This window comes from Schistocerca serialis, chromosome 10 (genome assembly GCF_023864345.2).
Source record: "Schistocerca serialis cubense isolate TAMUIC-IGC-003099 chromosome 10, iqSchSeri2.2, whole genome shotgun sequence".
Lineage (NCBI taxonomy): Eukaryota > Metazoa > Arthropoda > Insecta > Orthoptera > Acrididae > Schistocerca > Schistocerca serialis.
Genome location: NC_064647.1, coordinates 226399659 through 226416716, shown reverse-complemented (window position 1 = coordinate 226416716; position 17058 = coordinate 226399659). Strand labels below are relative to the sequence as shown.

The 17058-nt window shown below is 40.8% G+C and overlaps 1 protein-coding gene across 2 annotated transcripts in view; it reads left to right on the top strand.

Moving 5' to 3' along the window:
* The first annotated feature begins 239 nt into the window (after window positions 1-239).
* Window positions 240-17058, top strand: part of LOC126425141 (zinc finger protein 239-like) — an 89325-nt gene continuing 72506 nt past the window's right edge. Inside the window, exons 1-2 of one of the 2 annotated variants that reach the window (XM_050088086.1) lie at window positions 240-577; window positions 12137-12199. In XM_050088086.1, the coding sequence (XP_049944043.1) occupies window positions 575-577; window positions 12137-12199 (66 nt within the window). In that variant the 5' untranslated portion in view covers window positions 240-574. The remainder of the gene's footprint in view (window positions 578-12136; window positions 12200-17058) is intronic. The other variant, XM_050088085.1, reaches the window with a different exon arrangement.

The window sequence follows — 17058 nt, the reverse complement described above, 5'->3', positions numbered from 1 at the left end:
CAGTTCTGTCGCGCTAAGATACGTACTGTGCTAAAGGATGTTATCTTGAAAATCAAAATTCGTTTCGCCCGCTATTGAAACCAAAACATCATTCTTATTGGCTACAAAAATCGGCTGTCCGTCATTTTCACCTGTCACAGCTGGCGGAGACGTTACCAACATGCGCCGCCAGATATCACTGAAATTCAAATGTGAGCACCATGTGTCAACTGAGATTTCACGGAAGAGTTCTGTAGCTAAGAATCTGTTTACTGTCTAGCAGAGTGCGTATTTTCTGCGTGTTTGAGTTGGATATCTTAGTTACTAATTTCTGGGCAAAAGTATAGAATAGGACCAGTGGCGTACTTACGTGTTTCGTGTAGGAATGTTGTCTCGCATGCCACGAGGTAAACTGGAACAAAACAATGTGTATCAGCTGTCTGTGTTTCTGTATTATGTCTAATAAGCGCATAGTGTAAACGCAGTTAACTACTCCAGTACTCCTGTATATATCTATGTACTTCTCTCCCGCTGATTCGAAAGACGCATAGCAGAAAGATGACGTGAACTGTTCCTCGGAACGTTCACGCTTTAAATGGTTAGTTGTATCGTAACGACAATTATCGTAATCCTTATTTATTTGAGCTATGTGATCAGATATTACACAGTGTGCTACAAATGCCGGACAAAATGTGCTAGTATTGTCATAGTGCATTTGCTTTCCTGAATAGTTCATGTGTTGCAGTTAATCACAACCAGCGCACTCACTGAACTACAGTGACACAGTAAATAAGACTTCATGTCTTTCCAAAATTACAAATTGTCATCTATAGCCTCTATATTGTACTTGTGGAGAACTTATTGGACAACTTAAGGTCATTCTGGAATGCTCCATTTGAACAAAATTATATTTGGCGTGTATTACTTGCAGGTTAATTATAGTGTAATGTGAATTTTGTTATTTTTCTTTAGTTAGCATTCGGTTGGCACTATGTGGTTCTTTTTAAAATAATTTTAGTTCCTCAGAATATACAAGAGTTACATTTAGATGTACTTTTCTTTCCAATTGATACACAGTGAGGAGATCCTCTAGGATGTAGAACATGTCAGAGAACAACTACTAACAATAAATATTTCCAAAATAGGACCAAATATGCTAATGTACCTTCCACAGATCCCACATGAAATTGCTCTTATGGATTTGGAATCGGTCTAGAAAAATTCGTAAGCATATTTACATGTCAAAGGATATAAAACTTTTCACCAAATGTTAAAATTTCAATACACTTGAAGAGTGTGATAATTCTTATGCTATTGTAGCCACACATCACCAAATTAAAAAAATAAATTAAAAAAATTTATAGTGTGTATTTACAATGATAGCATTACTGCACAAAATTTGTACAGAAGTCGGACTGTATGCAGTATTGACATATGCTATAAATAATAATACACCCATCAATCCATTCTGCTAAGAAATTCATCAAGCGAGAAAGTGTTAGAATCTTCAGCTTTATGAAAATGGTTTTTGTGAGTCTCGAGGTTTGCTTCAATTTAAAATCCTTGTGGCTGTCTCCTGGATTCTAAAACTGCCAATGGCAGCTGGAGAATTACTGCAGAATATCACACCATATCTCAGATGATTGTGTATGTTTGCATAATATGCACTTAGCTAGGAATTAATTTCCCTAGCTTTCACTTTTCATGGAAAACATTGTATATAATAATATGCAAAATGTGTTGTGTATAAAAACTGCATAGGCAAATTTGGTATCGGAAAAAAGTCATAGAACAATATATCAATATTACACTAATCTGTGTGTAGGTTGTATGAAACTCCTGCGGGCATCGCACAAATGTGAAGCTTTAAGAGCTAACTAAAATAGGGTATCTTGTATTATTCCAGATCTTTAAACTGAAAATGTGTTAGAAGCATCCTATGTTCATCAAAATACTACTTCTTGTTTATTTTATATTCACTGGATTTAGATTTATTTGACTTAAGATGCATACTGTTGCTCTTGTCACTATCTCCTGCTGGTATAAATGTTATTTTAATGAATGTTGTTACCTGCAAATTTTTGTTGCTTGTTGGGTTCTCACGGTGTGAAAACTCTTATGACCTAAGTTTGGAACATGCAGTTCTTCACTGAATAAGTTAAATGAGAGAAAAAAATTGTATTCCTTAAGGCAGGTTCTTCAAAAAAAATATTTATTTTTAAAGTGAACGTGGGTACTAATAGTGAGCATTTATTAAGAAAAATCATTTCAAGAGGAATATGTAAACTCAGTTTAGCAGAGTAGATTAGTTGTGTTCGAATTGTACCACATTTGTACATGATGTGAAGGACAGTCAAACAATTTAAAATTATAGATGGTAAAATAGTCTGTGTTAAACTGAGAGAAAGTCCAAGTCCTTAATAGCTGTTTGTGTTGTTCCCTGTATGATGACTGGTTTTATAGCCAGGAGGTGTATCTTCAGGTCATATAAAAGTAATACTTCATATGCTATGATTTCCAAGGTGCAGGTGTGTATAAAAACATGTCACTCCTTGGCAAAACCATGGATGAACCAGCAAATGGGCATCTGATCCAAACCATGCTTGATCAGTAAAACATCACCAATACTCTGGACTTGTGCATGGATCAGATGCCCATCTGCTGGTTCATCCATTGTTTTACTGGGGAGTGATATATTTTTATGCACAGTTGCACCTTGGAAGTCATGGCATGTGAAGTATTAGTTTTATATTGCCATTTATTTCGTAATGGTATTTTTCATTGATGACTTTTGAAGTATTTTCTTTTTGCTTCTTTATGTTGCCTAATATGCAATATAATACTGTATCTTCTGTCATCCATAAAATTCCATTCTGTGTATTTTGTGACTTTCTGTGCTGCTGTGTGTGGTCATTTCCTTTCATTTCTCTGTTTCATTCTGTTTTTGAATGATTCTCTCCATGCGTTACTCTTCTTCTTGACTGCTTCCCATTCCATTACCCATAGCTTTTTTGTCTTGATTGTTTCTTCTACTGCCTTGACTAAGGCCTGTTTTAATCTCATCCATTCTTCCTCCACATCTTTCCACTCATCTTTAGGAAGCTGTGTTCTGATTTTTTCCTTACATAAGCCATGGGTTTCTCAATATTTAGTTTTCTAGTATTTTATGTTTGCTGTTTTTTTCCCCCATATTTATTATTTCCGAAGTTCCTCAATGCCCCTACAAATAGTCTGTGGTCACTGTTGACACGAATACTTGGTATCACTTTCACTTCCATTCAAATTATTACTAGATTGTCTGTTATGGATTTCTGTTGCAAATTCCTACTGTATTCAGTAAACTTGTGACTATCTCTTTTTTGATACCATCCAGTAGCAGTGACCCATTTATTTCTCAGACCTCACCTTCATCTTTTTTGTGATCTTCTCTAAGGCTTCCTACAACTGTTTTATATCCTTTTCTATCACTCCAAACTCTAGCATTTAAGTCTCCTCTAATCCCAGTCATGTTAGATGTTACAGCCTCCTTGACTTTAGCGAAAAGTTCTTCCTTTTCATCTATCATTGTTGTGGGGCATAAACCGGGATTATGTCAAGGGTATTTCCTTCCATCATCTTAGCTTCAATTACACTATCACATCCATTTTCCACATTAAGTCCTTAGTTCATCAGCCCTTTAACCACTGTTATTACGACACCATTTCTTCTTTTTTCTCTTCCTGGCCACCACATTTTATATTCTTTTTCCAGTGCCTTGCTTCCATTCCCCTTTATCTTACTTCACTTAGTACCATTATCAGTATGTCCCTCTCAGCCATAATCCATGTGATTTCCTGAATTCTTGCACCATTTTCTAAGAATACAGGATTAGTCCCATTTCTTATCATTTTTCTTCAGATACATCAATCTTCCATCACAGCCATGTTTGCTGTTATACATGACAGGTATGCTCAAAGTCTTTGGCACTTTTGATATTGGATTTGATCTGAAGCTTGTTTGATTTTTGAAAGCAGTGATGGTACCACTGGCTTTCTAGGCCTATTGTTGATCTCTGTGTTAATATTTTGTTGTGCACTAGTTGCCCAGTGCCTGACTTATTTCCTCATGTGAGTGACATCTGTGGTTTACCCGTCAGTTCTCAGGAGGTTGGCTGCAGTGGTTTCCCACTGGGCAATGGGATCACCTCATCTCTGTGCCATAATTTGGAGATCTATTAGTCATGTACACGGGGTGTTCCAAAAAGGACTTAAAAAATTTAAAAATTCATATAAATTTATTGAAAGAAGATATAGAGCTGGGTTTAGTGTTATTTTGTAGGGAAACACCTAAAGTTCTTTTTTACCGTAAACTAAAGATGTATGTGGCTTCCATTGGTTACCCTGCACACATCCCATCGGAAGTCAGTCTTTCCAAACTCGCTGTAGCATTGCAGGTGTAACTTGCTCGGTGGCAGTGTAAATTGTTGTCTAAGTTCAGGTAGTGAAGCTGGCACCAGAGGTACAAACATGATATTCTTGATGAAACCCTATTTTTAAAAAAAAATCGAGTGGTGTAAGGTCTGGGGAACAGGGGGGCCGTGCAATTGGCACATCACAGCCAATCCATAGACCTGGAAAGCAGTCACTGAGAAAATTCTGTACATCAGCCAGGTAGTGGCGTGGTGTGCCTTCTTGCTTGAAGTAAACATTTCATTCTTGGTCCTCCTCATTGGTCTGTGGTATCAAAAATTGTTGTAAGTATCCAGGTACAGTATCCCGTTGATGGTGCTTGGATGACCTGATGATTTCCCATGTCTTACTGAGCACTCTGTTTCTACAAAACATTTATGCCACTCATAAATTGTAGGCCTACTAGGAGGATCTTTAGCATACCTGGTACAGAAATTACGCTGAAATTTTGTCGCTTACTTCGATTCTTCAAACCAAAACACACGCCTAGCACACTCGGGTCCAGTGAAGGCAGCCATCTTTAATGCAACTGCCACTAACAACCTTGTGGTGTGATTCGGCACTAGCAAACTATGTGAGACAAAACTTGATGTATTTCCCTACAAATCGACACTACAATCATTTCTGGAGGCAGTATGAATTAATTTATATGATTTTTCAAAGTTGTAAAGTCCTTTCTGAAACACCCTATACTTGTACTGCTGTGGTGGCTCATGGCTTTGTGTTTATCCTAGCTGTCCTAATCTGTTCACTATACTGTCTATAGAAGTTCACAAATTTAGATGTACTTCTGTGCAATATCAAATAATTTACCTTGTTACTCTCACATTGGCAATTTCTGTTGTTTCAGGTTGCCAAGATGTAATATCTTTCGTTACACATATATATATATATATGAAGACAATTTGCATGGTATCTTAAATTTTCTGTTTTGTTTATTGGTGTTATGCAGTAGTAGTAACAATCCCTTTATACCTGCTATTTCTTGTCATAGTTTTAACACATCCTTTCCAGTTGCAGTTTATTTTGGGTAAGAAAGAAACCAATGAATTTCTCTTGTGAGAGATGCTGAAATGTTTATATGAATTGATGTGGTGATTTTTTTACTTCTGTGCACCAGTTGGTAAAACTGGAACTCTTATAGGACCACTTTATTGTCTGCCTGTTAAGAACCCTTTCTCTCAGGAACAGGTAGATGCATCTAGTTGAAATTTGTCACATACTAAGTCCTACAGTCCATTGCTGGTGTCAGAAGTTTAACCTTCAAATTTAATACAATCAAAAGGTATGGCTAGTTATGTTACTTGTTTCAGTGCTCACAGGCTCACTCAGCAAAACCTGCAGGGTGCTTCCGGGTGACCTAAAATGCTGATATTTGGCAAGAAGCGAGGTTCAAAATAGAAGCAAAGGAAAAAATCCAGAAATGGTTCATTTGTAAATATATTGTATAAAAAATATTTTTTGTCATTTGTTATTCAACTGTCTGTCATGTTAAGGCCCCTTTTTCTCAGAAATGGGTAGACACATATCTTGCCTGTATCGATAAAAGACAAAAATTGTTGAGATACTAGATTCCTGGGATGGGTGAACTTCCTATGTAAATAATTAAGTTTGTACAATAATTAAGTTTGTACAATACCCTTCGCCCTTCGTGCACAAGTGCTACACACACACACACACACACACACACACACACACACACACACACACTCTCTCTCTCTCTCTCTCTCTCTCTCCCTCTCTCTCTCTCTCTCTCTCTCTCTCTCTCTCTCTCTCTCTCTCTCTCTCTCTCTCTCTCTACCAGTTTTTTTAATTATATATTTTAAGTTACAAGAAGTAAAATACTTAGTACTTTGATAAGTTGCAAATTGCAAACTTCAGAACTGTTCCCATCATTCCTACTTCTTTTCTGTAACTAACTTTAAAGACCTGTGTCTTCAGATTCTAGAAAAAATTATTTTTAAGCTTACATATCAGTGAAGGGGTGGGGCTGCATGAAATATTTTGTGAGAAAAACTATACGTATTACAATAACATTAAACATTTCCTCTCTCTCTCTCTTTTGACACAATGTTTTAAAGACTCCTTTTCCTTTGTTCCATAGAATTCTCAGAGATGTGAAGAAGATACATAATATGTTCTTGAGTATACTGCTAAAGTTAACCATTTCAGTTGATTACAGTAATAACTATAAATAAAGACAAACAGCTTTTGTTATAATACTACTGGCCATTAAAATTGCTACACCAAGAAGAAATGCAGATGATACACGGGTATTCATTGGACAAATATATTATACAACAACTGACATGTGATTACATTTTCACACAATTTGGGTGCATAGATCTTGAGAAATCAGTACCCAGAACAACCACCACTGGCCGTAATAACGGCCTTGATACGCCTGGGCATTGAGTCAAACAGAGCTCGGATGGCGTATATAGGTACAGTTGACCATGCAGCTTCAACACAACACCACAGTTAATCAAGAGTAGTGACTGGCGCATTGTGACGAGCCAGTTGTTTGGCCACCATTGACCAGACGTTTTCAATAGGTGATAGATCTGGAGAATGTGCTGGCCTGTGCAACAGTCGAACATTTTCTATATCCAGAAAGGCCCATACAGGACCTGCAACATGCAGTCGTGCATTATCCTGCTCAAATGTAGGGTTTCGCGGGGATCGAATGAAGGGTGGAGCCATGGGTCGTAACACATCTGAAATGTAACGTCCACTGTTCAAAACGCCGTCAATGCGAACAAGAGGTGACCAAGACGTGTAACGAATGGCACCCCTTACAGTCACGCCGGGTGATATGCCAGTATGGCGATGACGAATGCATGCTTCCAATGTGCCTTCACCGCGAAGACCCAAAACACGGATGCGACCATCATGATGCTGTAAACAGAACCTGGATTCATCTGAAAAAATGACATTTTGACATTGGTGCACCCAGGTTCATCGTTGAGTACACCATCACAGGCACTCCTGTCTGTGATGCAGCGTCAAGGTTAACCGCAGTCATAGTCTCTGAGCTGATAGTCCATACTGCTGCAAACGTCGCCAAACTGTTCGTGCAGATGGTTGTTGTCTCACAAACGTCCCCATCTGTTGACTCAGGGATCGAGACGTGGCTGCATGATCCATTACAGCCATGCGGATAAGATGCCTGTCATCTCGATTGCTAGCGATACGATGCCGTTGGGATCCAGCACAGCATTCCGTATTACCCACCTGAACCCACCGATTCCATATTCTGGTAACAGTCATTGGATCTCGATCAACGCAAGCAGCAATGTCGCGATACGATAAACTGCAATTGCGATAGGCTACAGTCCGACCTTTATCAAAGTCGGAAATGTGATGGTACGCATTTCTCCTCCTTACACGAGGCATCGCAACAACGTTGCACCAGGCAATGCTGGTCAACTGCTGTTTGTGTGTGAGAAATCGGTTGGAAACTTTCCTCATGTCAGCACGTTGTAGGTGTCGCCACTGGCACCAACCTTGTGTGAATGCTCTGAATAGCTAATCATTTGCATATCACAGCATCTTCTTCCTGCCTGTTAAATTTCGCGTCTGTAGCACGTCATCTTCATGGTGTAGCAATTTTAATGTCCAGTAGTGTATTTAGAAGTGCTTGCTGTGCTCTGTATATATTTTTAAAAATCTGCAGTTTTGCATCTTACATTATTAACAACACTTAAGTCTATTATTAAATTTATGATTGTGTAGGTTTATCAAGTGAAAATTTTGACTGGATTGAGTATTTTGTGATAGAGGACAGAGCATGTGATCTTAGATGGAGAGTAAAAGTAACTGGGTGTGCCCCAAGGAAGCATGTTGCTACCCTTAATTAATTACCATGCAGACAATGTTAATAGTAACCGCGGTGTTTTCATGGGTGATGCTATTACTTGTGGTGAAGTACTGACTGAAAAAGCTGCACAAATATTCAGTTAGATCTTGATAAGCTTTGAAAATTATGCAAAGGTTGACCAGTTGCTTTAAATGTTCAGAAATGTAAAATTGCACACTCCACAAAATGAGGAAACATAGTATCATATGACTACAGTATCAATAGAGTCACAATTGGAATCTGTCCACTCTTACAAATATTTGGGTATAACAATTTGTAGAGATATGAAATGCAACAGTCACATAGGTTAAAATGTAGGTAAAACAGATATCAGACATTGGTTCATTGAAAAAATACTGGAAAAATGAAATCCATCTACAAAGAAAATCTCTTGCAAATCACATTTGTGACCCATTCTAAAATGCTGCTCAAGTGCCTGGGATTTCAACCAGCCAAGATTACTGGGCAATATTGAAAGAGTACAAAGAAGGTCAGTACAAATGGCCACAGGTTTGTTTGACCCATGGGAGAGTGTCACAAAGGTTGTGAAAAAACTCGCTTGGCAGCACTTGAAGATAGATGCAAACTACCCCAACAAAGTGAGTCTACAGTAGTAATGTAGGTTAACTACCATCTTGAGTGACTGTAATGGTGCTTCCCTTACAACACTGTTAGCTGGAAGTGTGTGGCAGAACATCCATAGGATGACCAGTGCTAAGCCAGTGTATTCATTAATAGTTTTGCTGACTGTTCTAAGTATTTGTAAGGCTTATGCCCAATGCACCAGTCCTCCACGGTCCTGATCATCTGACCAATATATGATGTGCCACAGCTGCAAGGAACACAATAGATACTTGCCTTATGCAAACAAAGATCATTATTTAGAGAACCCAAAAGGGCACTAGTCATAGATGGTGGTTGAACAACACATTTAACATCATCTTTCTGCAGAATATGACCAATCCTGGGGGATACCCTCCACCATGTACTATACGGTGGTTTGCTGATTATGTGTTCATTTAGATCTACCATATTCCTTGTAGTTGTGGCATGTCATATTTGGTCAGATCATTAGGACCATAAAGGATGATATATTGATCAGAAGTGTCACTCACTCTTAAACAGCGGAACAAATCTGCTATTTCAGAACACTGCCTTGCCACCAGTCATCCTACAGAATACATACCTACCATCTTTAGTTCTAAGTGTGACTAAAGCAAAGAGTCCAGGAGTAGTTACAGATGAAAATCTAAACTGGGTCGAGAAAGCAACTGCAGTGTGGAAGAGGACATCAGGATCTCTCCATTCCCCTCAAAAATCTAAAAAGCTCTTCCCTCTTGATCTGAAAAAGAAACTTCTGCAAATACTTACACTTCCAATCACTGACTACAGTGATGACGTCCTGCAAAGTCATTCACAGAGAAGCTGACAGTGCCTGGAACTGCTTATGAATGCCCTGTGTTCAGTGTAAATGTTGTGTTCAACTCTTTCATTATATTTCACCATCATATGCACAGGAGTTCTGGCAATGTGCAGCCAAGTGCAGAGATTTCCATACACTCTGTCTTCTGTACTGTCTTATCAACATACACTGTCCCTCACATTTTTCCTTGACCTTAATGCTCTTGTCTGAACAACATGCCAGAAACACCCATTCTCATCAGGGCTAAATCCTTTCTGTCCCACTCCATCAATGAGCCATTTTCTCCTCGAAGTCCTTTTCAGTGACAGGAACCTGTCCCTGGAATAACTCCCTCATTATATTAGAGAACTGAATAACATTTCCAGTTTCAAAAGATAGTTAATGACATATCTACTGAAGCAATAATAATGACTGTCTTTATCTCTGTATGCACATGCTACCCCTTTACTTCCTTGTTTCCAACCAGATCCTCATTTCCCAGTGTTTTTAGCTGGTGACATCTTCTTAAATTTCCCTTCCCTGGAACTCAATATATCAGAGAATGTGTATTTTGTACATCTGTAAATAGTTTTTATATCTGCCATTAATTGTTGTTGTTGTTATTGTAGTTATCATCATCATCATCGTTTGTGGTAGCAGCAGCAACAGCATAGAAATATTGCCAGTACTACTGTAACTTTATTAGTTCTTAGTCATTATTATTTATTTACATTGCCTCTACAGACACTCATGACAGTTCATTATATTGGTCATATTAAAACTATCATTATTGCTTACATAACTATGATGTAAAAAAAAGGGAATATATTTAAGAGAGGATGGGAAGGTCCTAATCTAGCCAAGTTAAAAAATAAAAAAAAAAAATGTAACACAGATATCCTGGCAATTACTTTCAGCTATTGGGATCGAGTTATTAAGTAAGCAGAGTCGATGCTACCTCACACATTGGTTGTTAGTATTCACTACCGATAACTTCAGATGTTGATCATGTTTGTTGCATGATGACATTAGTATTTATGGTGTGCATGTTGCATTTCATCATATGGTCTGCATACATGGATTTTAAATCTACTTGCACAGTGCCCTCTCATTACATTGGTGTCTTGAAAATAACAGGGTGTGCATCTGTTGACATTTTGGTGTTTGTTGAAGATGTCACCTGGCTGAATTCTCGAGAGTTATTTGAACGTTTTATACAGAGGAGGAAACTTGTTTTGAGGTTCAAACAAATTACGGGAATTCAGCCAGGTAATATTAACAGCGACCGCCGATATTTCGGCATTTTCAAGGCAAACTGCAACAGACGGACAATGTACAGGCAAATTTAAAACCTCCGTCACATTGTTTTGAGGTGTAAGTGGTTATACCCAACATGAAAATAAAAACACATTTCATGCAGTGAAGTGCAGCTTACTAAAATTGGACTTAGGTGTAGAAAGAAATGAAGTAGAAAAAAATCTGAGTGATAATAGAGATTTGATACAGTTTAATAGCAATAGTAATAATTGAAAATGGTAGCTTCTTTATGAATTTGACAGACATATTTGTTAGAAAAATCATTGTTACCATGACCACTGAAGGTGCTGAAAAGTAATGTGAAACATGTTTGGTCTAAATAAGACTTTAATTACAATCACCAAAGACAGTATGTAATTGATACTACTTGTAGAAATATCCTGAGGACAAGAGCAGCCTAACCACAGTGTGCACAAAGACATTGAAGCAATCACTCTTCCTGTGCTCCATGTGTGAATGGAACAGGAAGAATCGCTAATAACTGGTACACTTGGGAGTATCCTCTGCCATGCACAGTACAGTGAAAATATGTATGTAGATGTCGATTAAGAGAAAGTCTGCTATTTTACACTATTCAGTGAATATTAGATCTTTTGTGGTTTCATAAGTTAAGTAATCACCATTGAAGAACAGAAGATATTTGATGCTGTATCATGAAAGGTTATATCCAGTGAACTTGGTTTCCTACAGTGTTTTACAGAGTTTTACTCTAGGTGTTGAGATAATAATCTAGAAAATGAGTAGCCAACAAGGTATTTCTTTCATTTTGACTTGAATTTATGAAATATCTGTATTTTCATGTCTTAGGAAACTAAGGGCAACTTAAAAAAGATCTAAATTCTTTCAAACAGAAAATAGTTCCAGTAAACTTATAGTTGGTCCCCTATTCACTGTATCTATATATGTATAGAACAATTAATGTTTCAAAGACTGTCTTAATTGTCAGCGTCCACCAAACAGCAATAAACTGGTTGAAGCTTCAGTCAAACAAAATAAAAAACACTGCTTCAAGTACATCCTGGAATTCCACGGTACATAAATCTAGAACTTTTCACCTACTTTATTTACGGCTCATGATTTTGCCTTGGATTGCTCTTGATAGTTTCTTCACATATGGTATTTCTTTTTCAGATGGCAGCACCAGAAAAACATCAAAATTCTTTCTGTGGTGCAACCTCTGTCAAACAAGAGCCAGTAAGTAATATAACATGAGCAATTATGCTGTTTCAAACAGTAAGTCAAGAATAAAACTGGCAAGAATGTTATAAAGAAAGTAAAAAGAATAAGTCTTATTAAACCAGGTTATCATTTAGCACAATCACATAATATTTCAAACATAAATTGTTGATTGAGGCTGTCACCAGCCATCTTCAGATCTTTTGTTACTCGGACCGATTTTCTCACCTGTAAGCTGTATCCTGTAAAACTTGCTTATCTTTTGAGAATATAGTAAAAGTTTAACTTTTTTTTATTGTTTTAACTCTTAACAGTTATACTATGTGAATCTAACCTACTTGTTTGTGAGTTTGCTTTGTCTTTAAAGTCAGCACACAGATGTAAACCACTTGATGTCTTGTTGAGGATGGTAGAACCAGATTCGTGCCAAAAAACAAATTTGGATTTAGTCCCCTGTAGGTCAGGTTTATAGGTCGAGCGTAGACCAAGTAGCACCCATGGGAGAGCTTCCTACCAGAGACAATCATCGCATCGAAGGGCCGTCTTGAGGGCGCGGTGACACCTCTCTGCCAACCCATTGCTTTGTGGGTGATAGGTGGCAGTGTGTATTTTTTTAATACTGCAGATATTGCAGAGGATGGTGAAAAGGGAGGATTCGAAGTGTCGACCCTGATCGGTGGTGATAGTGGTCGGGCACCCGAAACGAGTGATCCGTGAGCCAATGAAAGCCTTGGCTACTGTCTCGGCAGCAATGTTAGGGAGAGGGACAGCCTCGACCCAGCGAGACAAACGGTCGATAGTTAAGATGTATGGCCCTCCAAAGGAGGAAGAGGCCCGATCAGATCAATATGTACACGACGGAATCGTCCTGCGGGAATGTCGAGCTTGCCCAGAGGCAGGCAGGTGTGGTGGCTGATCTTGTTGCGCTAGCAAGTGATGCAGCTGTGTGCCCAGTCCCATTTGATATTCTTCCAAACAAAATGTTCTGACACCAGACGTGTGGTGGCTCAAATGCCCGGGTGGGCTAGGTTATGCAGTGCATCGAAAACCTGTCGGTGCAGCCTGGGTGGGAGCAAAGGCCGTAGGGTGCCAGTCGAAGAATCACATCACACCTCGTCGAAAAAGCCAGGAAATGTAGCCTTTGTGAAAACAAGTGATGTTTGTGGGTCTCATAGGAGAACCTCAGAATCTTCGTCAGAAGCTTAGAGGGAGACCAGATCGGAAAGATCAACAATGCGGGAAACAGCACTGATCCACGAGAAGAAATCCACAGCAATGTTATCTGCACTCTTGATGTAACAGACATCCGTTGTGAATTGAGAAACCAGGTCAAAGTGGCGGTAACGTCGAGGGGGTGGGTTGCAGAATGCTTCTGCCAGTGGTTTGTGATCAGTGAGGACGAAAAATGAATGTCTCTCGACATCAGGGCGGAAAGGTTTGATTGCCTCGTAAACAGCAAGGAGCTCTCTAATGAATACAGAATATTTTCTCTGAGCCATAGATAGTTTCTTGGAGAAGAGAAGAAATGAAGGGGAGAAATTGTGTCGTCCTTGCGTTGTTGCAACACTGCCCCCACCGCAATGTCACTGGCGGCCATAGTGATGAATAACTTGGCCAAAGGGTCGGGGTGGACGAGGGTCACAGTGTGGGCTAAAGAAGTCTTCAGAGCCTTGAAGGCCTCTAGCATTGGAGCAGTCCAAGAGAGGGGTTTGATACCTGAAGTTTGTTTGTCTGATAGCGCGTCCATCAGGGGTGCCTGAACAGTGGCGGTGGAAGCCAGATGGCGATGATAGTAATTGATGGTGCGGAGGAAATGGCATAGCTCTTTGTAAGTAGCCGGGGGCAGCAGAGATGTGATAGCCTGCGCACGAGATTTGGGAGGCTGTATTCCATCAGCGGAGACGGTGTAACCTAGGAAGGAGACTGACGCCTGGCACAACTGAAACTTGTCTTTGTTCACCTCGACACCATTGGAGCTCAAGGTCTAGAGGACTGTAGACAGATGATTTTCATGTTCCTCCACTGAGCTGCTGAAAGCGAGAATGTCGTCCAGATAAGCAAAGCAAAACTTGAACTGTCGCAAGATAGTCTATGAAACATTGCCACGTTTGTGCCGCGTTTTTTAGGCCGAACAGCATGAAGTGGTATTGGAATAAACCGATCGGCATGATGATAGCTGTCTTAGGAATGTCTTCCGGCGTCATGGGAATCTGGTGGTAGGTGCGTTTACAGTCAATAACACTGAAAATTATGGCGCCCGATAACATACGAGTGAAGTCATTGATGTTTGGCACTGGGTAATTGTCCATGACAGTATGAGCATTTAAGTGTCTGTAATCGCCGCATATTTGAAAAGATCTGTCGTGTTTGGGGACAAGGTGGATTGGTGAAGACCAGTTGCTGTGTGAAGGCGAGAGTTTGAGCTAGGCTCAGCCGAGCAATCTTGTTTAGGTGGCAGCACCGTGGACCCAGTTGCAGAAGTGGGGTACGAGCCACGACGAGCTTGCTGTAAGTGGACGCGATGCATTGTTTCAGCTTCTCGTTGTCCTCGCAGAGTTGCGTCGCCGAGTCTTATTCTGACAGTAGGTCGGTAATGCAGGTCACAATGCGTATGATATCATATGTTGTGGTGGAAACAGAGTGTTGGACATAGGTGTGTGTGCATGGTATGTGAGTGTTCGTAGTGTGGTGGAGCAATGAACCCTGTATGACGTTCGGATATAGTTCGTAATGAGACAAAAAATCCGTACTGAGGATCGGTTCATCAATGTCGGCAATGTAGAATGTCCATGGAAGGTGTAGAGGAGGAGATGGGGTCACCGTAACCTTTACTGTGCCTGAGGTAGGTAACATAGTTAACATGGACACGTTGACAGCTCGTAGAAGTGACTTTGTCTGTGAAGAAGCGGGTGGAGCCATCGAAGTAGGTATGATCGACAAGTCAGCACCAGCGTCAACCACAAAAGCTAGACCTGACGCAGTGTCAGTCACACAGAGGCGACCACTCGGCCGGGCGGACAAGTGAACAGAGTGTAATGTAAGAGGACGCCTTTTAGATTACCCACAGGACTCGGCGTCTCTTAGTTCCTGCAGTTGGCATTTGGGTGTTGGCATGGCAACCTGCACTTCTTGGCATTGTCGCCAAACACTTTGTGGTACCAGCAGAAAGGGTGAGAAGGAGGTGGAGACTGCGACAGCGGGGTCGGCTTGTCCTCATTGATTTGTTCCAGTAAATAGACCGGTACGTAAGGGGTGTGGGCAATCCTGGAGTGCTCAACAGCGGAGAGAGTGAGCTGACGCTGCCAGGAGAAGTAGACGAGGTGAAGGCGTGGTGAGCACTGCCTCTGGCGGCCAAAGGTGGGGGCGGCTGTGCCGGCAAATGGTGTGGAATGAACCAGCTGATGTTGTCGCAGCAGTGAATACAACTGGTCAATGATGCGTAGGCGGGAGCCGATGGACTCAAACGAGTGTGGTAACAGATGGATCTGTAGATTGGTAGGTAGTCTGGCTGACCACACAGCCCCTAGCGTGGCGGCGGGCACGGTATGCTCGTTCACGAGCAATCGAAGGTGGTGCCAGAGTTGTGAGGGAGTGCGTTCCCCCAGGTGCTCTTTGTAGAGAATCTTGATTATTGACTCTTGTGGCGAGCAGGCAAGTCGTTCTGTTATAGTCATCTTTGCAAACTCGTATTTTGGTGCAGGCGGTGATGAAAGGAGCAGGTCACAAATCAAATCTGAGTGATCGTGGAGGTGTGTGACAAGGCAGAGAAACTTCGAGTTGTCGTCAGACTCACGATGTATCTCGAACAGGGGCTCGACGAGTGTGAACCACGATGCCGAGTTGCCTTCATATAAGGGCAGTAGCTTCGGCATGCTGCCAGGAGGGAGTGACAACGATGGCTTCGGTGTCTCCTGGGGTAGCAGCTGAACTGAGGTTAAGTCAGAGGCCGGCATGGTAGACTTGGTTTTAAACCAAGTGAGCGAATCGGTAGTAGTAACCGTGGAAACAGGCGGATGAGTGGCACATGAGGGGGGGGCCCAGAAACTAGACCGTGAGTGACGAGTGCTGGATGGAAACGACCCAATTCCATAACACGGCAAGAGACCGGCGTGGCAGACACAGGCGGTGCTGTGGGAGCGGCAGGCAGTTGAGCGACCGGAAACGGGGACCCCCGCAAGTGAGTGGCGGGGGGAGGGGGGGGGGGGTTGAGAAGGCCACCCGTGTGGAAACTATCTGATGCATAGCATGTCTGTAGTGCATGTGGCGGGCCACTGAAGTGAGGTAAGGGGTCCATGTTACGTGGAACACTGAAGTGCACATGTAAATTACACACAACTGGAACACCACGTGTGCAGAACAGATCCGGCGCGTTTTGCGAGATATCGGTGTGTCTGTCAATGGATTCGTTGATCAGTAATCGTCAATCCTTGCTTTTCCTACAATTCCCATAAGGATAGGAAGCTTTTCTAATTTCAGGTCCTGTAAGGTTGACAAATTTGGCATTATTTGTATCCAGTTTCCTTCTATTGCAATTTTGACTGTAGTAATTGTTGGGTTTCGTTGCTAATATAGTCAAATAGATCATTCCCAGTATATAATTCTACGATATTCTTGACACTCTGTGTATCTTTGGGAAATATGTTCGGACCCGGAGATCTTTCAAATTTATTATTGGTCCTCAGTAAATCAAAGTCTGACCACTGTGCACTGTCTTCATCATCTGATTCATCTGAATCAGTTGGCAAGTGTAGAATTCACTGAATTCTTCTTGGACGTATTTCAGTAGCTTCCGACGATGATTCTGACACAAAATTCAAGCTTTCGCAACAAACTGTTCCCTCATCAGGAAAGAGGGAAAGACGAAAGGATGTGGGTTT